The sequence below is a fragment of the Nycticebus coucang genome, chromosome 8 (assembly GCF_027406575.1).
Source record: "Nycticebus coucang isolate mNycCou1 chromosome 8, mNycCou1.pri, whole genome shotgun sequence".
In the NCBI taxonomy this organism is placed as follows: domain Eukaryota; kingdom Metazoa; phylum Chordata; class Mammalia; order Primates; family Lorisidae; genus Nycticebus; species Nycticebus coucang.
In genome coordinates this window covers 96,682,520-96,708,519 of record NC_069787.1, presented here as the reverse complement: position 1 = coordinate 96,708,519, position 26,000 = coordinate 96,682,520, and the positions used below count along the sequence as shown (strand labels likewise).

General features: G+C 42.0%; 1 protein-coding gene across 7 annotated transcripts in view; it reads right to left on the bottom strand.

Annotated features, from left to right (window-relative positions):
• DOCK3 (dedicator of cytokinesis 3) overlaps positions 1 to 26,000 on the bottom strand; it is an 899,254-nt gene that overhangs the window by 21,622 nt on the left and 851,632 nt on the right. For all 7 annotated transcript variants that reach the window (XM_053600715.1, XM_053600720.1, XM_053600716.1 and 4 more), the window contains 8 exons: positions 23,330 to 23,416; positions 8,630 to 8,734; positions 3,558 to 3,699; positions 2,354 to 2,520; positions 2,108 to 2,194; positions 1,358 to 1,537; positions 651 to 734; positions 444 to 560 (listed from right to left, as the gene is read on the bottom strand). In XM_053600715.1, coding sequence (XP_053456690.1) covers positions 444 to 560; positions 651 to 734; positions 1,358 to 1,537; positions 2,108 to 2,194; positions 2,354 to 2,520; positions 3,558 to 3,699; positions 8,630 to 8,734; positions 23,330 to 23,416 — 969 coding nt within the window. The remainder of the gene's footprint in view (positions 1 to 443; positions 561 to 650; positions 735 to 1,357; positions 1,538 to 2,107; positions 2,195 to 2,353; positions 2,521 to 3,557; positions 3,700 to 8,629; positions 8,735 to 23,329; positions 23,417 to 26,000) is intronic.

The following is a 26,000-nucleotide window of genomic DNA, read 5'->3' as shown; positions in this document are numbered from 1 at the left end:
GGGAAAGGGTGAAAAGAGTGAAAAGAAAAAGAGGAGAGAGGATGAAGATGGGGGAGGGAGAGAGGGTAAGGAGGACAATGGGGAGAGTAGGTTGGTTCAGACCAGGCCTTACCTCTTTAGGCTTTTAGAATAAAAAACATCTCCCCGGAGATCCCTTACATGTGGTCTGTATACTTTACCTCTTTTCCTCCACATATGAAAACCTCTGTTTACTAGCACAGTACCCTGAAAAATGTTCTTTGCCCTTGAATCTGATTCTTCCTTTGGGAATGAATAAGTGAGAGGATTCCCCTGGATACAGCATCTACCCCTGCCTCCTACACCCCTGTAACAGAGATAGCTTCTCTTCCATACCCTTTCCCCACTACTCTCCTTTAGTCTGTGATACAAATCTGAAGGAAGTGACCCTGGCTTTTATAGCAGCAGGACAGGGATCAGCTTACATGGTAGAGACTGGCTCGCATCATCTGGAACTGATCAATCAGCTTCTTATGCAGAGGCCTCATTTCTGGGTGCACAAACTTCTCATGAACTGCTAGCCCAACTCCAAGGACATGGACCTATTAGGATAACAAACAAGGCCACTCTATGAAACTGGAGAAGCCCTTGAGAACTCCTGGATGCTGGTTTCCAAGCCCTACAAGACATACCTGCTCCTGCATGAGCTCCTTAAGCTGGGTGATCTTCTCAGTATCTCCTGGGTGCTTGATGATATAATCTTTATCAAAGAAGGCCTGTGAAAGGAAAAGCCAAGTCAGGAAGACTCTTCCCAGGACTACTACTCAGATGGGGCTCACCAGACTTAAGTCCAAAGATGCCACCTAAAAGGCAGCCAGGCTGTCTGTGTACAAGTACATATACCACCATCTTTAGCCTGGCCTGTTTGAACCTCCAGCAATCAGAGGTGTTTTTTTTTCATCTGAGAAGGACTGAAGGCCAAGTCTTCTAAGGCTGAATGCTTACCCTAGTATTTCATGGAGCCTGACTGGCCTAGCTAGGGCAGGCAGGGATGGAAGCCTGGGAGTGATGGCTAGCTTCTTAGCCACTGTCCTCATGAAGGGCTGGGCTCCGGGGCTCCTCTCAGAGGCCACTGATCATCCCATAATCAGAAGGATTAACCATATTTCAGAGTTTAGAGAATAAAAATGGAGAAAAGTCCCTACCAGAGAGCTGTGCCACAGCAATAAAAGTGGCAGGAGGCTTAGGGTCTCATCCCAAGGCCATCTCAAGTTAGCTTAGCCGAGAGAGGGTTAGTTGGAAAGGCTGCCCACAGAGGCCATACTCTTGATAAGAGGCACCTGTGAGCTTCCTGCCTATCAAGGCTGCTGGTGTGGGTTTGTTTAGGGCCCCAGCTCACCTCCTGGTAGCGGGCAATGCCTCCGTTGACAGCTGCGTCAATGACCCCATTCAGGCACATGCTGAGCAGGTTGATGTTGCCATGTGCCTGCTTGTGCTGGTACTGGCTGATCAAGGCCCGTAGCTCTTGGTTCTTATTCTCAACCACTTGGAGGGCATTCTCCAGAGGGCTTACTTCCACCTGAGGGGATAGTGTACACAGTGTCACCCCAGGAATGACAACAACCCCTTCCTGAGAGCAGGGATCTAAGACCTGTGATGTTGATGTCCCTTCCTTGTTCCTGTGGATTTAAGAATCTCTGGGTCCTTTCTACTTTTCACTTCTGATTTATAGGCACTTGGAAGTATAGCAAATAGTAAAGATCACTACCCCGTTTCCGCGAAAATAAGACCTACTTACAGGAAAGATAAGATGTCCCCTGAAAATAAGACCTAGCACATCTTTGGGAGCACACCTTAAAATAAGGGGAAACAGGGTAGTTCAGAAACCAGAGAGCTCTGGCTTCCTGTATCTCAGAGAATAGTTTTCTCATTTGTAAACCGGTAGATTAAAAATACCTACTGCCCAGGGGAATTTTGTGGACTAGATGAGAGAAGGTACACGAAGATCCTAGCACAGGATGGACCTGTGGGAACCTAGGCCAGGCAGGTGGCCAAAGCCCTCTTTTTCTTCTGTACTTTGAGAAAGGTCCCCAGAGTCAGGGCAGAGGGAGCAGCTGTGAAGCTCAGCTTCATCTGAGACATGTCTCACCAGTTCCCTCCTCTCCACCTCGAACCATCGAGAGATGCCAGGTAAGCTGTGGGTCAAGGTCAGTGTGGTACGCTCAATCCACAGGCTCTGCAGGAAGGCACAAGCAGAACAGGCAGGTGTAGGCAGTTAGGCAAGTTTTGCCATACCCTGCCTATCTGAGGGATAAAATAGGGGCAAGTTCTTAAGAAAGTGGGGCTTGCCCGTGGACTTGCTCTGAGCACTGCCCATTTTCCTAGATTTGTTCACCTTGAATTCATTCTCTTTGTCCTTGGGGCCTTTGTGAAAAGGCCTGTCGTACCGGAACTTCCTCACGTTGTTGACACGATAGAAGCTCTTGACGCGATCTGGGACCCTATCCATCTGCAGAACATCCACATAATCTGGAATGGGCGTCACTGCATAGATCTGCAAATCTGGCCAGGTAGTAAAGGGGAAACCCAGACTTGCCAGAGAGATGGACCTGGGTGGCTGATTCCATTTCCTCAAAGGAGAGAAGAACACCACATCCCCTGTTCCCTCCTGGATGTCAGTAGTAGAGGCAGCAACAGCTAAAGGGGCAGACCAGATCTAAGTGCAGTTAGGCAAATTTCTCTATCTGCCCCCTAACCCTTCCTGCTCCTGCTTTAGTAGTGAGTCTTAGCAGCACTCAGCCAAGATGACATGTTATAATCAGGGTTCTCTGGTGCCTCTTTAAGAAAGAAGGGGAAAGAAGAGGAATGCAGGGGAATGCAGCTACCTAACTCAGAGGTATGACAGAAGGTTGCAGGGGCCAGGGCCTGCCCTCTGTGGAAAAACTGTATTTACTGAAAAAATAACTTTTAAATAAAATATTATTTGGAATCTTTGTGGAGAGAAACAGATTGGGGTTTGCTTGCCCTCCCCTGTTTGGAACAAGCTTACCATAGTCATGGCGATTATCACATGGTTTCCATGGAAGCTGTGTGAGGGGTGAAGAGGGGCAAGCCCGTGTTTGGACTCAGACTTCCACGTACCACTAAACCACAGGAAATTTCTATTTCTTCTCCCTTCCCTCATCCCCAGTACTTTGTCCTAGTCCAATATTGTCTTTGACAAAGAGATAATAACAGTGCACAGCAAAGGTAGTGTCACTGTGACAAGAGCCTCAGTGGAACCCCAAATCACCCTACACAGTAATTGCTTCTAGCTGACTAGACAGGCCTTTCATAGGGCAGAGTGTAGCCAGCCTGAGGGCTAAAGGTCCTTGTGGAACCCTGATGATGACTAGATCACCTGTGGCTAAGGATATGCTACTGCCTCCTCTGTGAGGTATGGCTGCCTTGCTAAGTGTGTGCTCAGTGGTAAGGACACACTCAGGGTTAGGACTATGGCTAACCTAGCCTCTATGACTGACAAAAGAGGGAAGCTGACTATGTGGGCCTTGCCTCCCAGGGCCCCTGCCCTCCACCCCCCACCAAGTGTCAAAAGATACACTGGGCATCGCACTGCAGGATGGCATCATCAGGATGGTTGGGGTGCTGCATGGCGACAGCCTGTGGGAACTCGCTGAGCATCCTCTGCTGGAAAGCCTCCAGCCTCTCGTAGTCATGGCCACGGCACACATATTCTTTGTTCTGCCACAAACATGAAAGCATGCTCTATTCCTTGCCTGTAGCCCCCAACCTCCACATGGGAGTCAGTAGCTGCTCATCCCACAAACACGTCTAGGAACTTCCTCTGTACCAGGCCCTGGAGAAGGTATGGGGCATAGCAATCAGTCCCTGGTCTAAGGGAAATGACAGTCAAGAGGAAAGGGGCAGATGAAGGAAGAATTGCAGGAAGGGGAGCATGGTACAGGATGGAATGAGTCCTGGAAGGACTACCTGGGTTGACCAGGTAGTGAAGAGCTGGGAAGGACAATCTATTATATGTGGGTATAGTAACAATTAGGGCAACAACAAGCAAGATAGGAAAATGTACAGCTGGAAGAAGGGTATAGAGAACTGATGGGAGGGTGGTTGAAGAAGCTGGCGGGTACATGTCAAGAACTGATTGCTATGGGTACCACTAAGTAATTTTAGATAAGGGGGGATGAGGTGTGTGATTTTGAAGGATAACTTTTGTTAGCTGGGAGAAACAGCCTAAACACTGTCCAGTGCCCAGTAGATATTAAATAACTTTTTATTACAGTAATAAATTCCTTTGGCAGCAAATTTGCTTGCAAACATGTTAGCAGAACAAATTGACTACATATTTCTTAAAATTTTATATGTTATGATACATTTGATTTGGGTTAGGTTTCAGTTTTTCTCTTTGTAGAATGAAGTCTTTTGTGGATAAGGCACCCCCACTTCCCACCCCAGGCTGCTCTGCATGCTTACTTCAAAGCTGGTTATGAGTGGGTGGCTGGAAGAAGTTCCTCTGAGACCCACTGGTGACATTTTCTGCCCACCCAACTGCCTCACCAGATCCATTTCCATAAATTGTATCATGTATTGACATCCCCTCCTGGCATGTCTTCAGAAGAAAAGAGATAAAGAGAGGCTCCACAGGGCCAGCAATAATGCTTCCCAAACAGGGCTGATCACTGGCCAGGCCTTGGAGGACTTCAGCCTTCTTAGAATAAGATTGGTGCCTCTTTTTACTTCCTTTCTTTTCTTTCTTTCTTTTTTTTGAGACAGAGCCTCAAGTTGTCGCCCTGGGTAGAGTGCTATGGCATCACAGCTCATGCAACCTCCAACTCCTGGGCTTAAACGAGTTTCCTGCCTCCGCCTCCCAAGTAGCTGGGACTACAGGCGCCCACCACAACGCCCGCCTACTTTTTTATTGCAGCCATCGTTTCGTGGGCCCTGGGCTGGATTCGAACCTGCCAGCTCAGGTGTATGTGGCTGGTGCCTTAGCCGCTTGAGCCACAGGTGCTGAGCCATTCCTTTCTTTTCTTTCTTTCTTTTTTTTTTTTTGGACACAGAGTCTCACTTTGTTGCCTTGGTAGAGTGCCATGGCGTCACAGCTCACAGCAACCTCAAACTCTTGGGCTTAAGCGATTCTCTTGCCTTGGCCTCCCAAGTAGCTGGGACTATAGGTGCCCACCACAGCACCTACCTATTTTTTACTTCCTTTCTTACTATGGGAGTACTCAGCTAAGGCTAGGCCATGTGTCTTGATTAATCAGAAGAGCAACAATAGTAGTGAAGTTAAAAAGGAGCAGGCTGGCCTCTCCAGTGGAATAGACCAGTAGTCAAAGAACAGATATTTTTTTCTTTCTTTTTTTTTTTTTTTTTTGAGATAGAGTCTTACTCTGTTGCCCTGGGTACAGTGCCATGGCATCATCATAGCTCACAGCAACCTCAAACTCTTGGGCTCTAGTGATCCTCTTGCGTTAGCCTCTCCTGAGTAGCTAGGACCACAGGCACTTGTCACAACACCTGGCTAATTTTTCCATTTTTAGTAAAGACAGGGTCTTGCTCTTGCTCAGGCTGGTCTCGAACTCCTGAGCTCAGGCAATCCACCAGCCTTGGCCTCCCAGAGTGCTAGGATTACAAGTGTGAGTCACTGTGCCTGGCCAAGAACAGAGATTTCTAAGTTTCTTGCTTGATAAATAAAACTGACAAAGAAAGTACGTGTGAAAAAATTGGTCTTTTTATATTCATTCACAATGTCTGTTTAACCCTCACCAATGTCTGTGCATTGGTCAAATGAAGAGAAATAGAAATTCCCCAGGAAGGGAGGGCTATATGTTTTCCTGTGTCCTTGCAGATTAGTAGATAATCACATTTGTGAGGAGAGGCAGGTAGATGGTCCAAAGAAACCAAGCTGACAGAGCTAAAGTAATAGATGGCCTATGTAGTCCGGGATGGTGAGGGGGTAATTTAGCCTTCAGGGAAGGCCCAATAAGATGAAGGCATGCAGTGCTGACCTTGAGGCTGGCTGTTGGTCTCACATTTATTTATTTGAGTGAGGACTTCAGCATTTTCATGAAAGGTGGATCTGGTCACCTGGCCACCTTCTAGCCATCTAGAAAGCAAACAGCTACTTCCACTGGGACTTATTTCTATCTGCCATAGAACCAAATAGCTGAAGGAAGGGAAAGCAGCAAATGGCTAGGCCACGGAAATCTGTATGGAGGAATCATAGCTCATAGAAACTATTCCTTGTGCAAAGATAGGGATGAACAGACAGGTGACGTTTCCTAACCTCCTTGTTATTTTTCCTTCATTATTAGAGCCTTTGAAACAACATTTAAACATTCAGACTGCTACCTATGAGCATGATTTGGATAGCTTAGATACAGGTTCTATGCCAGATTCTACTTGTCAGAAAGCTCCAAGAATCCTAAGACACTAATATGTTTTGTGACATGACCATGAGAGGGTGGGAGCCAGGTTAAACCATGATGCAGCATTCCCACTTGGCAGAAACAGAAACAGGAGATACCAGGGCCTGATTTTGTAAAATCCAAAATAATGATGTATTATAGTGAAATCTGATTTATCATGTACAAAAATTGTGGATCTATACAACAAGAATAAAATGATATATCAAGTTATAGGGAAAGAGTCATTAGTTTGTCAAAGGACTTTCTGGAGATGTTTTGATTTCTTTTCTTTCTTTATTTTTGTTTGAGACAGTCTCACTCTGCTGCCCTGGGTTAAGTGCCATGGGGCCATAGCTCATAGCAACCTCAAACTCCTGGGTTTATGCCATCCTTTTGCCTCAGCCTTCTGAGTAGATGGGACTACAGGTACTTGCCATGATTTTAAAATCAATCAATTAATTAATTAATTCATTTTGAGACAGGGTCTCACTAAGTCGCCCTTGGCATCACAGCTCGCAGCAACCTCAAATTCTTGGGCTCAAACAATTCTCTTGCCTCAGCCTCCCAAGTAGCTGGGACTATAGACACCCACCACAATGCCCAGCTATGTTATTTTGTTGTAGTTGTCATTGTTGTTTAGCAGGCCTGGGCCAGTTTCAAACCCGCTAGCCCCAGTATGTGGCTGGCGCCCTAATCACTGAGCTATGGGCACCAAGCCAACTTTTCTATTTTTAGTAGAGATGGGGTCTTGATCTTGCTCAAGCTGGTCTCAAACTCCTAAGGTCAAGCAATCCACCTGCCTTGGCCTCCCAGACAGCTAGGATTATAGGTGTGAGCCACTGTACCCAGCCGATGGTTTTGATTTCTAATACTCATATAGTTCCTTCTACCTCTTTGCTGACCTCTACCTCTATTGTTGTTATACGATCTTTGCTGATGGGGGCAGCAAACATGCCACTTATGAAATGCCTAGATTGCAGGGTCACAAGAGATGAAGGATGAGTCCTCCTAAGGTAGTCTCTCTACTCATTCCCATTTTGCTACTAGGAACACTCTTGTGGAACAGGATCAGAGTCTTCCAGGGGATCACAATCAGGCAGAGTGAACTTGCTACCTCTTGTCACATTATTCAATTCCACACAGATAATTTTTCCTTTCAGCCTAGAATTATTGCTGCCTAGGAAAAGTGCAGGTTGATTTGCCTTACATCAGAAATGTAGTTAGCCTGAACCCTCTTGCTAGCAGATTGGAATTATTTTTAGAGGATCTTAAACCTGCTTGACCCTTGATGGGATACTTGTTATTGTACACTGTCTAAAGAAATTTCTCCAATAAGATGGGATCCCAAACACATCAAAGGGAATCCTATGAACTTTCCCAGGTGCTTACTGAGACTTTCAGACATTGAATTTTAATAATATATTAGAAAAGGAGGCAATCAGAGCTCATCTCAGGTCTCAACTATTCCAGGGCCCATTCATCAGGGCAGCTGCATTTAGATCATCTGAGAACAACTCTGTATAGAATATAACCTATAGGTAGCCAGCTGACTCCTCTTGAAGCCTCTGGGTTGTACTAAATAAACAAGAAAATCACAATTGCATAAACAGGTCTATGCTCAGTAATTTCTTCTACTCTGAATTCCAGCCCAGTCTTCCAAAGAACAGTAGACAGAAATGGCTGTTGTCATCCTGGGTCACAGAATTGGCTGCCTGAAAGAGGCTCTCCATAGGCAAACTCAGTGCTTAGCAGCTTTCTCAAAGTCCCAGGAGCTAAGTGGAGTGTCTTCAGAGTTCTATAAAACCAACAGTTCTCCATCATGGTTGCACAGACTACAGTGTAGCCAGGAGAGATAATTATCATCTTAGATGACAAATCCCAAGAGACCAGCCTACTATTGATTTCAGGGATATACCTGTGGCCTGTCTAGCTAAGAAGAGTTATAGTGGAGATTCTAGGAACTGGAGGCAGAAATTGGAAGGTACCTATGAGACATTCTCAGATCCTGGTCACTTTCTAAAGAGACTTGGTTGATTTGGTAAGAAAGCCACACTTTCTGGTAGCTACAGAACAATACAGCAGTCTGAAGTTGGCAGGCAGTCCAGTAAAATAAAGCCAAATGTTTTTTGTTGACTGGTTAGATGTTTGAAAACAAGTATTCAGTAAAATAAGCAAAAAGAAAAAAAGAGAGTACAGGTTTTAAGTGAATTATGTTTTATAAGTTTCATTGACTACCTGAACAGACTCACCCGAAGGAAGAAAGGAAACTTCTTGCCATAAAAGCCAACTCGAAAGAACTCAGGCTCCAGGCGTTGCTGCTCCATAATGTTGTCATAGTAGCTGGCCTCCATTTTCTGTGAATGAGAAAAGCCTTCAGGTTGGTTTGACTGTTTTTTGTGTCCAAAGAAAGTTCTCCCAGGCCCAACTGGACACTGTCTTCTGGAAAGGGATCGTGGCAACTCAATCTAGGTAAGATAGAAGGGAGCCCCTGGCCATGACCAGCTTCTATCTCGGGAGCTGCATCATGGAAGAGAAAGCTCTTTATCATTGCTGTCTGATAGTGGGATGAGAAACAGCCTATCTACTGCTGCCATGTGTGGCTGCTTTGAATGTTCTTCACAGGTGGTGGGCAAGACCCCATGGAGATCTGGGTTTCCTGCAGTTGGGGAACAAACATTTAACATGGATTTTTTCTGCCCAGGGATTTCTGGTTTTGAGTGATACTGCACTGGATGATCCCTCATTAGGGTTGCTTGTAGCTGGACTACCAGCAAGTCTCGGTACTACTTTGCATCAGTCCAACCACATCTGTTCTTGTTCATTTTTTTTTTTTTCTTTCTTTTTTTTTTTATTGTTGGGGATTCATTGAGGGTACAATAAGCCAGGTTACACTGATTGCAATTGTTAGGTAAAGTCCCTCTTGCAATCATGTCTTGCCCCCATAAAGTGTGACACACACCAAGGCCCCACCCACCTCCCTCCCACCCTCTTTCTGTTTCCCCCCCCATAACCATAATTGTCATTAATTGTCCTCATATCAAAATTGAGTACATAGGATTCATGCTTCTCCATTCTTGTGATGCTTTACTAAGAATAATATCTTCCACGTCCATCCAGGTTAATACGAAGGATGTAAAGTCTCCATTTTTTTTAATGGCTGAATAGTATTTCATGGTATACATATACCACAGCTTGTTAATCCATTCCTGGGTTGGTGGGCATTTAGGCTGTTTCCACATTTTGGCGACTGTAAATTGAGCTGCAATAAACAGTCTAGTACAAGTGTCCTTATGATAAAAGGATTTCTTTCCTTCTGGGTAGATGCCCAGTAATGGGATTGCAGGATCAAATGGGAGGTCTAGCTTGAGTGCTTTGAGGATTCTCCATACTTCCTTCCAGAAAGGTTGTACTAGTTTGCAGTCCCACCAGCAGTGTAAAAGTGTTCCCTTCTCTCCACATCCACGCCAGCATCTGCAGTTTTGAGATTTTGTGATGTGGGCCATTCTCACTGGGGTTAGATGATATCTCAGGGTTGTTTTGATTTGCATTTCTCTAATATATAGAGATGATGAACATTTTTTCATGTGTTTGTTAGCCATTCGTCTGTCGTCTTTAGAGAAAGTTCTATTCATGTCTCTTGCCCATTGATATAAGGGATTGTTGGCTTTTTTCATGTGGATTAATTTGAGTTCTCTATAGATCCTAGTTATCAAGCTTTTGTCTGATTGAAAATATGCAAATATCCTTTCCCATTGTGTAGGTTGTCTCTTTGCTTTGGTTATTGTCTCCTTAGCTGTACAGAAGCTTTTCAGTTTAATGAAGTCCCATTTGTTTATTTTTGTTGTTGTTGCAATTGCCATGGCAGTCTTCTTCATGAAGTCTTTCCCCAGGCCAATATCTTCCAGTGTTTTTCCTATGCTTTCTTGGAGGGTTTTTATTGTTTCATGCCTTAAGTTTAAGTCCTTTATCCATCTTGAATCAATTTTTGTGAGTGGGAAAGGTGTGGGTCCAGTTTCAGTCTTTTACATGTAGACATCCAGTTCTCCCAACACCATTTATTGAATAGGGAGTCTTTCCCCCAAGGTATGTTCTTGTTTGGTTTATCAAAGATTAGGTGGTTGTAAGATGTTAGTTTCATTTCTTGGTTTTCCATTCGATTCCAAGTGTCTATGTCTCTGTTTTTGTGCCAGTACCATGCTGTCTTGAGCACTATGGCTTTGTAGTACAGACTAAAATCTGGTATGCTGATGCCCCCAGCTTTATTTTTATTACAGAGAACTGCCTTAGCTATACGGGGTTTTTTCCAGTTCCATACAAAACGCAGAATCATTTTTTCCAAATCTTGAAAGTATGATGTTGGTATTTTGATAGGAATGGCATTGAATAGGTAGATTGCTTTGGGAAGTATGGACATTTTAACAATGTTGATTCTTCCCATCCATGAGCATGGTATGTTCTTCCATTTGTTAATATCCTCTGCTATTTCCTTTCTGAGGATTTCATAGTTTTCTTTATACAGGTCCTTCACCTCCTTCATTAGGTATATTCCTAGGTATTTGATTTTCTTTGAGACTATGGTGAAGGGAGTTGTGTCCTTAATTAGCTTCTCATCTTGACTGTTATTGGTGTACACAAAGGCTACTGACTTGTGGACATTGATTTTATATCCTGAAACATTACTGTATTTTTTGATGACTTCTAGGAGTCTTGTGGTTGAGTCTTTGGGGTTCTCTAAGTATAAGATCATGTCGTCAGCAAAGAGGGAGAGTTTGACCTCCTCTGCTCCCATTTGGATTCCCTTTATTTCCTTGTCTTGCCTAATTGTATTGGCTAGAACTTCCAGCACTATGTTGAATAGTAAAGGTGACAGAGGACAACCTTGTCTGGTTCCAGTTCTAAGAGGAAAAGCTTTCAGTTTTACTCCATTCAGTAAAATATTGGCTGTGGGTTTGTCATAGATAGCTTCAATCAGTTTTAGAAATGTGCCACCTATGCCTATACTCTTCAGAGTTCTAATTAGAAAAGGATGCTGGATTTTATCAAATGCTTTTTCTGCATCTATTGAGAGGATCATGTGATCTTTATTTTCGCATCTGTTAATATGGTGGGTAACGTTTATAGACTTGCGTATGTTAAACCAGCCTTGCATCCCTGGGATGAAGCCTACTTGATCATGATGAATGACTTTTTTGATGATAAGCTGTAATCTATTGGCTAGGATTTTGTTGAGAATTTTTGCGTCTATGTTCATGAGTGAGATTGGTCTGAAATTCTCCTTTTTGGTTGGGTCTTTTCGTGGTTTTGGTATCAGGGTGATGTTTGCTTCATAGAATGTGTTGGGGAAGATTCCTTCTTCCTCAATTTTTTGGAATAATTTCTGCAGTACAGGAATAAGCTCTTCCTTGAAGGTTTGATAGAATTCTGGAGTGAAGCCATCTGGACCAGGGCATTTTTTGGTTGGAAGCTTTTTTATTGTTTCTTTGATCTCAGTGCTTGAAATTGGTCTGTTCAGGAGCTCTATTTCTTCCTGGCTGAGTCTAGGGAGAGGGTGTGATTCCAAATATTGATCCATTTCTTTCACATTGTCAAATTTCTGGGCATAGAGTTTCTGGTAGTATTCAGAGATGATCTCTTGTATCTCTGTGGGATCAGTTGTTATTTCCCTTTTATCATTTGTGATTGAGGTTTCTAGAGATTTTACTTTTCTATTACTCGTTAGTCTGGCCAATGGTTTATCTATTTTATTTATTTTTTCAAAAAACCAACTCCTTGTTTCATTAATTTTCTGAATGATTCTTTTGTTTTCAATTTCATTGGTCTCTGATTTGATTTTGGAGATTTCTTTTCTTCTACTGAGTTTAGGCTTAGATTGTTCTCCTTTTTCCAATTCCATAAAATGGCTTGTGAGATTGTTGATGCGCTTTCTTTCTGTTTTTTGAATGTAGGCATCTAAAGCGATGAATTTTCCTCTCAAAACTGCTTTTGCAGTATCCCACAGGTTTTGGTAGCTTGTGTCTTCATTGTTGTTATGCTCAAGGAAGTTAATGATTTCCTGTTTTATTTCTTCCTGCACCCATCTGTTATTCAACAGAAGATTGTTTAATTTCCATGCCTTTGGGTGGGGTCGAGCATTTTTGTTAGAGTTGAGTTCCACCTTTAGTGCCTTATGGTCTGAGAAGATACAAGGTAAAATTTCAATTCTTTGGATTCTGTTGATATTTGTTTTGTGTCCCAGGATATGATCAATTTTGGAGAATGTTCCATGGGGTGATGAGAAGAATGTATATTCTTTATCTTTGGGGTGGAGTGTTCTATATGCGTCTATCAAGCACAGTTGTTCTAGAGTCTCATTTAAGTCTCTTATATCCTTGTTTAATTTCTGTTTAGAGGATCTGTCCAGCTCTGTAAGAGGAGTGTTAAAGTCCCCTGTTATGATGGTATTATCAGATATCATATTGCTCAGACTGAGTAAGGTCTGCTTCAAGAATCTGGGAGCATTTAGATTGGGTGCATAAATATTTAGAATTGAAATGTCTTCTTGTTGTATTTTTCCCTTGACCAATATAAAGTGACCATCTTTGTCTTTTTTGACTTTAGTTGCTTTAAATCCACATGTGTCTGAAAATAAGATTGCAACTCCTCTTTTCTTCTGAATTCCATTTGCCTGAAAAATTGTCTTCCAACCCTTGACTCGGAGCTTTAATTTGTCTTTTGAAGCCAGGTGTGTTTCTTGCAGACAGCAAATGGATGGCTTGTGTTTTTTAATCCAGTCAACCAATCTATGTCTCTTCAGTGGGGAATTCAAGCCATTAACATTTATTGAGATAATTGACAAGTGCGGTAGTATTCTATTCGTCTTATTTTGTGAGAGTCCATTGCTTAGTTTTATCTTTTGCATCAGTGTGGAGGTTAGGTTCTGTCCTTTAATTTCTGAGTTCTTACTTTGATGCTGATCCATTGTGGTGGTCAGTGTGCAGAACAGGTTGAAGTATTTCCTGTAGAGCTGGTCTTGTTGTGGCGAATTTCCTCAATGTTTGTATATCCGTAAATGATTTGATTTCTCCATCAATTTTGAAGCTTAGCTTAGCAGGGTACAGAATTCTGGGCTGAAAATTGTTCTGTTTAAGTAGATTAAAGGTAGATGACCATTGTCTTCTTGCTTGGAAAGTTTCATTAGAGAAGTCTGCGGTCAATCTGATGGATTTGCCCCTGTAGGTCAACTGGCGCTTACTCCTGGCAGCTTGCAGAATCTTTTCTTTGGTCTTGACTTTGGAGAGGTTCATCACAATGTGTCTTGGAGAAGCTCGGTTAGAGTTGAGGCGACCTGGGGTCCGATATCCCTCTGAAAGCAGTGTGTCAGAATCTTTGGTGATATTTGGGAAATTTTCTTTTATAATATTCTCTAGTATGGCTTCCATTCCTCTGGGGCATTCTTCTTCCCCTTCTGGAATTCCTATAACTCGTATGTTGGAACGCTTCATAAAGTCCCATAATTCTGACAGTGAACGTTCTGCTTTCTCTCTCTTCTTTTCTGCCTCTTTTACTATCTGAGTTATCTCAAAAACTTTGTCTTCTACCTCTGAAATTCTTTGTTCTGCATGGTCTAACCTGTTGCTGATACTTTCCATTGCATCTTTAAGTTCCCTGATTGACTGTTTCATTTCCTTCAGCTCTGCTATATCCTTTTTATATTCTTCATATCGTTCATCTCTTATTTGATTCTGTTTTTGAATTTCCTTTTGGTTATTTTCCACTTTATTAACAGTTTCCTTCATTGTTTCCATCATTTCCTTCATTGTTTTCAACATGTGTATTCTAAATTCCCTTTCTGTCATTCCTAACATTTCTTTATAGGTGGAATCCTCTGCAGTAGCTACCTCATGGTCCCTTGGCGGGGTAGTTCTGGACTGGTTCTTCATGTTGCCTGGAGTTTTCTGCTGATTCTTTCTCATGGGTGATTTCTTTTATCTGTTTACTTGCCCTAATTTTCCTTTCAATTCCTCTTGCTCTTTAAGTTCTTGTGCCTGTGGACTAAGGGTTACAGGACCAGAAGGGTGAGAAGGTTTAAGAGCAAAAAAGTGATGAAAGAAATGAGGACCGAGTGATAAGAAAAAAAAAAATGAAAAAAAAGAAAAATAGAGAAAGGAGAGTGGTTGGGTGAAAGGAATATTGACAAAAAGAAGAGAGGCACAGAAAGAGGGAGACAGAGCAATATAGGTGTACAGTAGGGTACTTTGATACAACCTTAAAAAAAAAAAAAAACACCTTCTGGGAGTGCCAAGTGGGGTGGTTCCCTTGAGGTCAGCAGCTCTTTGCTAACCTGATCAGACACAGTACCCCACCTCCACCAAGTAGAGAGGAAAGACAAAAATGCTATAAATCAAACCAAAACAAGCAAACAGAAAACTTTACGGTATAAAATTGGCTGGAAAAACCAAATAATAGTGGTAGAAACACTAACAAAAATGAAGTTCTGATTATTGAAATAGGCAGCAATGGGAAATTATAATTAAACTAGAAAAATTGAGAAAGAAAAAGGATCTGTATGGAAAAGGTTGAACTTAAAAAACAAAACAACAATCTAGAACGTCAAAATAAACAAAAAAAACAACCAAACCAAAAAAAAAAACCAAACAAAGAAACAAAAAAAAACACACACGCAACCAAAAACAAAGCAGTATGTATATGGAATTGAATATTGTCTGGGCAACACGTGGTCTTCTGGGGTATGAGATGTTAATCACAGTTCTGATACGACTGGAGGCTGCTAGTTTCTCGAACCCCAGCAGGTAGACACCCTAAATCTCTCTTCAGCCCACTTAAAAGGCACTTTGAACTTGTTCACTTACTGAGCAGAAGCTTTCTCAGGGAAGTGCTTGTCGCTGGAATCACTGCTGAAGTGGCTATCCACTTACCCTGTGTGTCAAAACTGGTCTCCCTCTGCCCCCGAGGGTTAGGGCTGCAAGGCGGCTCAGACCCCGCCCTTAGGCTACTTGGTCGCTGGGTTACCAGCTCCCACCCAATTCCAGCTCTGCGACCCTGAGGGCGGAGCTTGCCAGGGCAGATCGCTCACAATGTCTGCCTGTGACCCAGAGCCAAACTCTATTAGCTCCGTCTGGCTCAGCGGCTCAGACTGGGGCCCTAGACAAAGGCCAGAGTTCTCCGCACTCCCGCTCAGGCTCTCCCCAAGGCAGTTCAGCTGAGTGCCAAGTCCAAAGACACCAAAACAGTTCACAGGTAAGGCCTTTCTGGTTTGCAGTCTCGCTGCTACTGAACTTACAGTTGCGGGCGGGTTTAGGCGGATTGAACACACGCGACCACTTGCCGGTTTTCCACTGTTTTAGTCCTCCTCTTGGGGTCCAGAAGTCTCTCGCTGACTCCCTGTATCCTCTCAGGGGTGATGATAGGCAGATCCCACCAGCCAGAGATGCCTGGAGTCCTATCTCCCCAGACTCACGGTGCCCAGATGCAAGGAAGCTGTTACTCGGCTGCCATCTTGCTCCACCCTCCTGTTCTTGTTCATTTATTGTCTGAATAAAAATTCTAGCAACCATAGTGAGGAAGGCTCAGATCCCAGCAGTACTGGTACTGGTTCCAATTTAGGAGATTTTAACTTGAAAAAAAGTTAACTAATATCCATGATGTCTAGCATTTCCAAGGTTGTAAAGTTTTTTAGTCTTGGCTGACTTGGCTTCACATTCAGAAAAAACTCACTGAAAGTTTGAGTGGGAATATAGCACTAATGAATTTAACCAAGCCAGCTTGCCAGGGAACAGTGGCTATCAAAACCAGTTAAGAAGTTTCTGGTAAAGGAAGATGTCCAAACCCCATCATAAAACAGAAGAAAGTTAGCCAAAAAGAAGACGGTATGCTAAGATTATTAACCTCTCTTTGCTGATGAAATAAGCAGATGTTACAATTCAGAACTCAGTATCAACAACCAGGAAAAACTGTGCAGATCTTCAAAGTCAATGGAGCATTTGACTTTAATTTTATTTTATTTTATTTTATTTTTTTTTAATTTTTTTATTAAATCATAAGTGTATACAATGATATGATTATGGGGCATCATACACTCACTTCATAAACCATTTGACACATTTTTATCCCAGTGGTTAACATAGCCTTTCCGGCGTTATCTCAGTTACTGTGCCAAAACATTTATATTCTACATTTACCAAGTTTCGCAAATACCCCTGTAATATGCACCACAGGTGTGATCCCACCGATTCCCCTCCCTCTACCCACCCCCCCCTTTCCCACTTCCCCCTATTGTTAAGTTGTAGCTGGGTTATAGCTTTCATGTGAGAGTCCCAAATTAGTTTCATAGTAGGGCTGTGTACATTGGATATTTTTTCTTCCATTCTTGGGATACTTTACTAAGAAGAATATGTTCCAGCTCCATCCATGTAAACATGAAAGAGGTAAAGTCTCCATCTTTCTTTAAGGCTGCATAGTATTCCATGGTATACATATACCACAATTTATTAATCCATTCGTGGATCGATGGGCACTTCGGCTTTTTCCATGACTTAGCAATTATGAATTGGGCTGCAATAAACATTCTGGTACAAATATCTTTGTTATGTTGTGATTTTTGGTCTTCTGGGTATATGCCCAGCAGAGGAATTACAGGATTGAATGGCAGATCTATTTTTAGATCTCTGAGTGTTCTCCATATATCCCTCCAAAAGGAATGTATTAATTTGCATTCCCACCAGCAGTGCAGAAGTGTTCCCTTTTCTCCGCATCCACGCCAACATCTCTGGTCTTGAGATTTTGTGATATAGGCTAGTCTCATTGGAGTTAGATGATATCTCAAAGTAGTTTTGATTTGCATTTCTCTGATGATTAAAGATGATGAGCATTTTTTCATATGTCTGAAGGCCGTGCGCCTGTCTTCTTCAGAGAAGTTTCTCTTCAAATCCCTTGCCCAGCCTGCGATGGGATCCCTTGTTTTTTTCTTGCTGATGCGTTTGAGTTCTCTGTGGATTCTGGTTATTAAACCTTTGTCAGAGTTATACCCTGCAAATATCTTCTCCCATTCTGAGGGCTGTCTGCTTGCTCTGCTTACTGTGTTCTTAGCTGTGCAGAAGCTTTTTAGTTTGATCAAGTCCCAGTAGTGTATTTTTGAAGCTGCTTCAATTGCCCGGGGGGTTCTCCTCATGAAATACTCACCCAGACCAATTTCTTCAAGGGTTTTCCCTGCATTCTCCTCTAGTATTTTTATAGTTTCATGTCTTAAGTTTAAATCTTTAATCCAATGAGAGTCTATCTTAGTTAATGGTGAAAGGTGTGGGTCTAATTTCAGTCTTCTGCAGGTTGCCAGCCAGTTCACCCAGCACCATTTGTTAAATAGGGAATCTTTTCCCCACTGAATGTTTTTAATTGGCTTGTCAAAAATCAAATAGCGGTAAGTAGCTGGATTCATCTCTTGGTTCTCTATTCTATTCCAGATATCTACTTCTCTGTTTTTGTGCCAATACCATGCTGTTTTGATCACTATCGATTTGTAGTAAAGTCTGAGGTCTGGTAGTGTGATTCCTCCTGTTTTGTTTTTATTTCTGAGTAATGTCTTGGCTATTCGAGGTTTTTTCTGATTCCATATAAAACGAAGTAATGTTTTTTCAAGATCTTTAAAATATGACAGTGGAGCTTTAATAGGGAGTGCGTTGAAAGTATATATTGCTTTGGGTAGTATGGACATTTTGATAATGTTGATTCTTCCTAGCCATGAGCATGGTATGTTTTTCCATTTGTTAACATTTTCCGCTATTTCTTTTCTTAGAGTTTCATAGTTCTCTTTATAGAGATCTTTCACGTCTTTTGTTAGGTAAATTCCCAAATATTTCATCTTCTTTGGCACTACTGTGAATGGGATAGAGTCCTTAACTGCTTTTTCAATTTGACTGTTGTTGGTGTATATAAAGGCTACCGATTTATGAATGTTGATTTTGTAACCTGAGACGCTGCTGTATTCCTTGATCACTTCTAGGAGTTTTGTAGTAGAGTCCCTAGTGTTTTCCAGATACACAATCATATCATCTGCGAAGAGCGAGAGTTTGATCTCTTCTGAACCTATATGGATACCCTTGATCGCCTTTTCTTCCCTAATTGCGGTGGCTAAAACTTCCATTACAATGTTGAAAAGCAATGGAGACAATGGGCAGCCTTGTCTGGTTCCTGATCTGAGTGGAAATGATTCCAATTTAACTCCATTCAATATGATATTGGCTGTGGGTTTGCTGTAGATAGCCTCTATCAGTTTAAGAAAAGTCCCTTCTAGACCAATTTTCTTGAGTGTTCTGATCATGAAGGGATGCTGGATATTATCAAAAGCTTTTTCTGCATCAATTGAGAGAATCATATGGTCTTTGTTTTTTAATTTGTTTATGTGCTGAATTACATTTATAGATTTACGTATATTGAACCAGCCTTGAGACCCTGGGATAAAACCAACTTGGTCATGATGTATAATTTGTTTGATGTGTTGCTGGATTCTGTTTGTTAGGATCTTGTTGAATATTTTTGCATCTATATTCATTAGTGATATTGGTCTATAATTTTCTTTTCTTGTTGGGTCTTTTCCTGGTTTGGGGATCAGGGTGATATTTGCTTCATAGAACGTGTTGGGTAGTCTTCCTTCTTTTTCTACATTTTGGAACAGGTTGAGTAATATAGGTACTAATTCCTCTTTAAAGGTTTGGTAGAATTCTGACGTGAAACCATCTGGTCCCGGGCTTTTCTTTTTAGGGAGGTTTTGTATAGTTGATGCTATTTCTGAACTTGATATGGGTCTGTTCAACATTTCCACTTGATTCTGGTTAAGTCTTGGAAGGTGGCGTGCTTCCAAGTATCGGTCTATTTCCTTCAGATTTTCATATTTCTGAGAATAAAGTTTCTTGTAATATTCATTAAGGATTTTTTGGATTTCTGATGAGTCTGTGGTTATTTTGTCTTTGTTGTTTCTGATTGATGATATTAGAGATTTTACTCTTTTTTTCCTGATTAGGTTGGCCAGAGGTTTATCTATTTTATTGACCTTTTCAAAAAACCAGCTTTTTGATTTATTGATCTGTTGTATTATTCTTTTGTTTTCAATTTCATTTAATTCTGCTCTAATTTTGGTTATTTCTTTTCTTCTACTGGGTTTGGGGTTGGAATGTTCTTCCTTTTCCAGTTGCGTGAGATGTCCCATTAAGTTGTTAACTTCCTCTCTTTCCGTTCTCTTGAGGAAGGCTTGCAGTGCTATAAATTTCCCTCTTAGAACTGCCTTTGCAGTGTCCCAGAGGTTCTGATAGCTTGTGTCTTCATTGTCATTTTGTTCCAAAAAATTGGTGATTTCTTTCTTAATCTCATCTCTGACCCAGCTATCATTCAGCATAAGGTTATTTAACTTCCATGTTTTTGTATGGGTATGCAGATTCCTGTTGTTACTCAATTCAAGTTTTATTCCATGATGGTCCGAGAAGATGCACGGAATAATTTCTATTCCTTTAAATTTACTGAGGTTAGACTTGTGACCTAAAATGTGATCAATTTTGGAGTAAGTTCCATGGGCTGATGAGAAGTATGTGTATTCAGTTTTGTTGGGATGAAATGTTCTGTAGATGTCTGCTAAATCTAAATATTGGATGGTTAGGTTTAAATCTAAGATTTCTTTGCTCAGCTTCTTTCTGGAGGATCGATCCAACACTGCCAAGGGAGTGTTGAAATCTCCAACGATTATGGAGCTGGAGGAAATCAAGTTACTCATGTCTGTTAGAGTTTCTCTTATAAATTGAGGTGCATTCTGGTTGGGTGCATAGATATTAATAATTGAGATCTCGTCATATTGAGTATTACCCTTAACAAATATGAAGTGACCATTCTTGTCCTTCCTTACTTTTGATGGTTTAAAGCCTACTGTATCTGCAAATAAAATTGCAACACCTGCTTTTTTCTGATTACCATTTGCCTGAAATATGGATGACCATCCTTTCACCCTGAGTCTGTATTTGTCTTTTAAGTTGAGATGTGACTCTTGTATGCAACAAATATCTGGCTTAAGTTTTTGTATCCAGTCAGCTAACCTATGCCTCTTTAGAGGACAGTTTAAGCCATTCACATTGATGGAGAGTAAGGATAAGTCTGGTGGAATTTTGGGTATCGAGTTTTTCAAAGGTCCAGTGGACATTTTTAATCCTTTCGCCAGTGTGGAAGTTGGAGTTTGATCCGAAGTTTCTGAGTGAGTTTACTTTTGTGGTATAGGATTGGGTTGGTCATTGTGGAGGATAGGTCTGAGAACATCCTGAAGAGCTGGTTTACTTATGGCAAATTTTTTCAACATATGAATGTCATTGAAGTATTTAGTTTCTCCATCATAGATGAAACTCAGTTTAGCTGGATACAAGATCCTGGGTTGAAAGTTTTTTTGCTTTAGGAGATTAAAAGTTGATGACCAGCCTCTTCTTGCTTGAAAAGTTTCAGCAGAGAGATCTGCAGTTATTCTAATATTCTTACCTTTGTACGTTATAGTTTTCTTTCGCCGGGCTGCTTTGAGAATCTTCTCTTTCATGTTAACTTTAGTGAAGCTAATTATGATATGTCTGGGAGATGGCTTTTTGGGGTTGAATCGTGCTGGGGTTCTGAAGCTGTCTGCTATCTGAATTTCAGATTCTCTAGGCATGTCTGGAAAATTTTCTTTCATAATTTCATGTAGAAGGGCCTCTGTGCCCTTGGCTGCCACGTCATCAGCCTCCGAAATTCCTATAACCCTTATGTTATGTTTTTTCGAATTATCTGAGAGCTCTCTGAGTGAGTGATCCGTTTTTGCTCTCCATTTCTCTTCCTCTTTGAGAGATTGGGAGCGTTCGAAGACTTTATCTTCAATGTCAGAAATCCTTTCTTCTGCTTGCTCCATTCTGTTACTGAGGGATTCTACTGTATTTTTCATATCTTTGAGGGCTGTAAGTTCTTGTTTCAGTGTGTCTAAGTCTTTGGTGGTTTTGTCTTTAAATTCGTTAAATTCTTGAGACAGTTTTTGAATTTCTCCACGAATTCCTAATTCCATTTTATTAATCTTGTCTGCAAACCAAATTCTGAATTCAACTTCTGACATCTCAGCCAGTTGTTTATGAATGGGATCTTCAATCACATCTGCCGTATCTTTTCTTGGGGGGGTTGATCTATTCTGGTTATTCATGTTACCAGAGTTTTTCCGCTGATTCCGCCCCATGGTTTACTCCCTTTGGTTTTTCCCCTGGGGTTTTATCGAGGGCCCGTACAGTGTTGTGGCCTGAGAAACTGGGGCCCTGTCTGGTGTGGTGGAGCAAAGTGGTTCTGTCTTGTTTTCAGCTGGTTTCTGTTCTATCCTATTGCAACTTCTACTCTGGCTTGAAGTCTCAGCTGTGTGGAAAAATCAGCAATTAAGTCACCCCGCCTGCCCACCTCTGGCCCCAGTTGGAAAAGGAGAATCAAACCTTCCTACAATCGCACACCCAGGGCACCACCTGAAAAGTCCTCAGTCTATTAGCCCAGTTCAAAAGGTCCGAATCAACTGTCTCAATTGGCACTTGTCTCAGGTGGAAGGGTTCAAGAGGTCTCTGGGAACTGGATCACAGGGGCCTGGTGACTCCTCTGAGACAGCTCACTCCAGTGCAGCGTGGAGTCAGGAGGAGCCACCCCGCAAACAGAGCAGTCTGGGAAGGTTAACGTCTCCTTCCCCACTTTGCCCCTCCGTCGGACCCAGTCACTGGTATCTCTGCAGATGGCTAACCCAGTTGCCTGCAGTGAACAGACACTCCAGGGGTTTGCACCTGCCTGAATCGCGAGGAAGTCTGCCAGGCCCCCGCAGACTGCCGCTATCTAGCAGGAGGAGATGGGGCCTGACATCTTTGAGTGTTTGATGCAGGTGATGGGAAGGAGGTGTTCACTCAGGCTTAGCCCCGTCCCTGATGGATGCTGCTAACAGAACAGAACAGAACAGACAACTTTGTGAGGTTCTGTCTCTGTTCCTGTCGTCGCCTACAGGAGACGGGCTGTTTTGAGTTCAAACGTCTTTGCTGCTGGAGAATTGCGTCTGAACACCTCTCTGGGTCGGCCCCGCCCTGGAGGCTTCTGGGTTTGTGAGTCGTGACACAGGTGGCCTCCTCTGGTTGCCCAGGGAGACAGGGGGTGTGGCCTCAGAATATCCAGAAGTGAGCGTTCTTTTGTTTGCGTCCTTGTGATCACAACTTGCCTCAGCGGTGTTGATGTGCGTTCTTCAGCCTTCTCTCTTGGTGAGGCTCAAGTCCACCAGGATACTTACTAAATTCCTGTCCCTTAACTCTCCTTCTGGACGGGAGCCTTTGTTGAAAGCTGGCTTCAGTCCGCCATCTTGTCTCTCAGTTGACTTTAATTTTAAATACTTTACTTTTTTATGTGTGTGTGTGGTTTTTTTTGGCCGGGGCTGGGTTTGAATCCGCCACCTCCGGCATATGGGACCGATGCCCTACTCCTTGAGCCACAGGCGCCGCCCAATTTTAAATACTTTTCTTCAAAGAGGGGAGCAAGGACAAGGTGCTTCAAAGTGACCACAAGCCAAAGTGAGTAAAACTCTATTATAATAAAGATTTTTAGATGAAGCATCCTTTAACAAGACCATTTCAGGAAAAGCTTAATGAAGTTGAGCTTCCACCTTCTTCATGAAATCCCCATTATATTATGCCTATGCTGGTTTCTCTCTTCCCTGGGCACCACAGGCCTTTGGGATTCAGATCATACAACCATTTGTCAGGTATGTGTTTTGGTTCCTCAGTCAGACTGCATGTGTCTCAAGAATAGGAATCTTGTTTTCTGTTTCTCCTGTACCATGTCTACAGCACTAAACCGAGACCTGGTCCATAGTAAATGCTCACTTAGAAACTGATGCCAAGAAAAGTCCTGGCACCTTTGGTCAGGAATGGAGTGGGAGAAGGGGCAAAACTCACCCGTATCCAGCTGAGGCTCTGATAATCGTAGAGGTTCTCATACTGACATGCCAGCTCTCTGCATAGTGGGATCCCAAACTCCCAGCTCTGTGTCAGAAATAAGAATAAGGTTTCAGCACCTCAGGCATCCTCAGAATAGCCTAAATCCATTTTGAACACATAGCGGTCACAACAAAATGCCTTTGCCTGGCTCCAACTCATATGTCACAAAGAACATATGCCTCAAAGCCAATATGAGGCCAGGCATGGTGGTTCACACCTGTAATCCTAGCACTTTGGGAGTACAAGATGAGACAATTGCTTGAAGCCAGGTGTTCAAGACCAGCCTGAGCAATATATGGGGACCCAGTATCTATAAAAGGAAAAAAAAAATTTTTTTGTATGGTGGCTTGTGCCTATAGTCCCAACTACTCAGGAGGCAGGAGGATCACTTGAGCCTAGGAATTTGAGGTTGCAGGGAGCTATGATGATGCCATTGCACTTCACCTTGAACAAAAGAGTGAGACCCTGTCTCAAAAAACAAAACAAAGCAAAAACACCCCAACAACATTGTGGCTTTCTAGCTCAAGCACAACTTCCAAAGTCTCTGCTCAAATGTCTCTACCACTAAGAGGCCTTCCCTAAGTACTTTGTCAAGAACAGGAACTTACCTGTCCATTTATGTTTGCTACTCTGAAGTTGTCTTAGTTTTTAAAAAACTGCTAAATTTTTCAGTGTATTCATCTTGATTACATAAATACTGCATGAGGGTAGAGATCCTGTTTATTTACTTTATCCTTGAAGCCTAGAACAATTCTAGGCATGTATCAGATACTCAATAAAAATTTATTTATTTAATAAGTGAATGCAGGAAACATTGACCTTTAAATTCAGATCATTTAGGCTTAGAGATAAGTATGGAAACCAAGAAGAAAGTACCTACTCAGGGATGTGGTAGTAGGCCTAAAATTTTCTTTATGGAAAGATTTGAACCTTAAGTTAGGCTTCTAATAATCCTTGGCTAGTGAGATCCCAGACTGTTTCTGTGGTGTGGCTCCTGTTATAGAGAGAAGCCCTCCGATATTTATTAAGAGGAAATATTGTTCATTTCTTCCTTTAAAAAATAAATAGCGTCCTTTCTCTCGTTTGACTGTGAATCATTAGTTTACTTCATATTTTACCTAGGCTATTCTCCCCAACTCTACATACTAACTAAAATTTTTTTCATATAAAAAAGTAGAGGGAACAGAAGAATAAACCCCTAGGTGCCCATCAACCAGCCTCAACAATGCCCAACTCATGGACTCTTGTGTTATTCATACCCCATCTACTGACTCTTCCCCATAGTCTTTGGAGCAAATCTCAGGTGTGATATAATATTTCACCAATAAATATTTCGGTATGAATCTTTAAACGATAAAAGGCAATATTTTTAAAATTACTATTTGAAATAGTGTCAGGGTGAAGGAAAAGACTGTTTCATTTCAGATTATGTTCTTAAAAAGAGCATATTATTTCTATTCTGTGAAGAAGTTAATGCCATAAAGATTGAAACTGTATGATCAATTTAAAAGATTGAAACAAAGCAAAAAGAATTTTAAATAGACTTCTCCTTGTTCTAACACAATGTCTCTACCTCAGGGAGCTGGAAAACGTCTTACACCCTCATATTGCAGACTGCAGCTTTCAAGGGGGTACACATCTAGCTTCAGATGCTTCTTGGGCAGGTTTCAGCCAAGGACCTGCAATAGAGTCTGCCTGGCATGCAGCTCCATGGGGGCTGGCTAAGCAGTTGAGCTATGTACAGACTTCTGGCCAGGCTATCAAGAGCCACTCCATAGGGGACTTCTCATTTAGATGATGATGGCCCCATGTAGGGCTAAAGGCACCCTGCCTGCTGACAGTAACTCCTAGTAAAATAGGTCTTCTTTTGGATCAATGCTTATCTGTCTGGGTACCATTTTTAATCTTGGTACTCCAAGGTGCCTCCCTCCTTCAATTATCTTTAGAGTGAGCTAGGACCATGAGTTTTAAGATACTCTGCTATCCTTGAGGGGTGTGTTGTAACATTGGTGAGAATAAAGGAATTCCCAATAAGGAATAAACTGCAGGTATAATGCATCCCCATCTGCATCTTTTCCCTTGGTTTCCCTCTTTTTTTTTTTTTTTTTTTTTCTTTTATTGTTGGGGATTCATTGAGGGTACATTAAGCCAGTTACACTGATTGCAATTGTTAGGTAAAGTCCCTCTTGCAATCATGTCTTGCCCCCATAAAATGTGACACACACTAAGGCCCCACCCTCCTCCCTCCATCCTTCTTTCTGCTTCCCCCCCCATAACCTTAATTGTCATTAATTGTCCTCATATCAAGATTGAGTACATAGGATTCATGCTTCTCCATTTTTGTGATGCTTTACTAAGAATAATGTCTTCCACTTCCATCCAGGTTAATACGAAGGATGTAAAGTCTCCATTTTTTTTAATGGTTTCCCTCTTTTAAGCAGGAGGCAAAACTAACCCTAAATTCCTTATCAGTGTCTGAAATCCAATCACTTCTATAAGTTCTAGCATATGTGTGCTTTTATACATCCTTATTGTCCTCTCACAGGAATGGCCTAAGAAGCTACAGTGACTTAGGGGTTGGTCTTTTTAAAAAAATTTGTCCTTGTAGAGAGGAGATCTTGCTATGTTG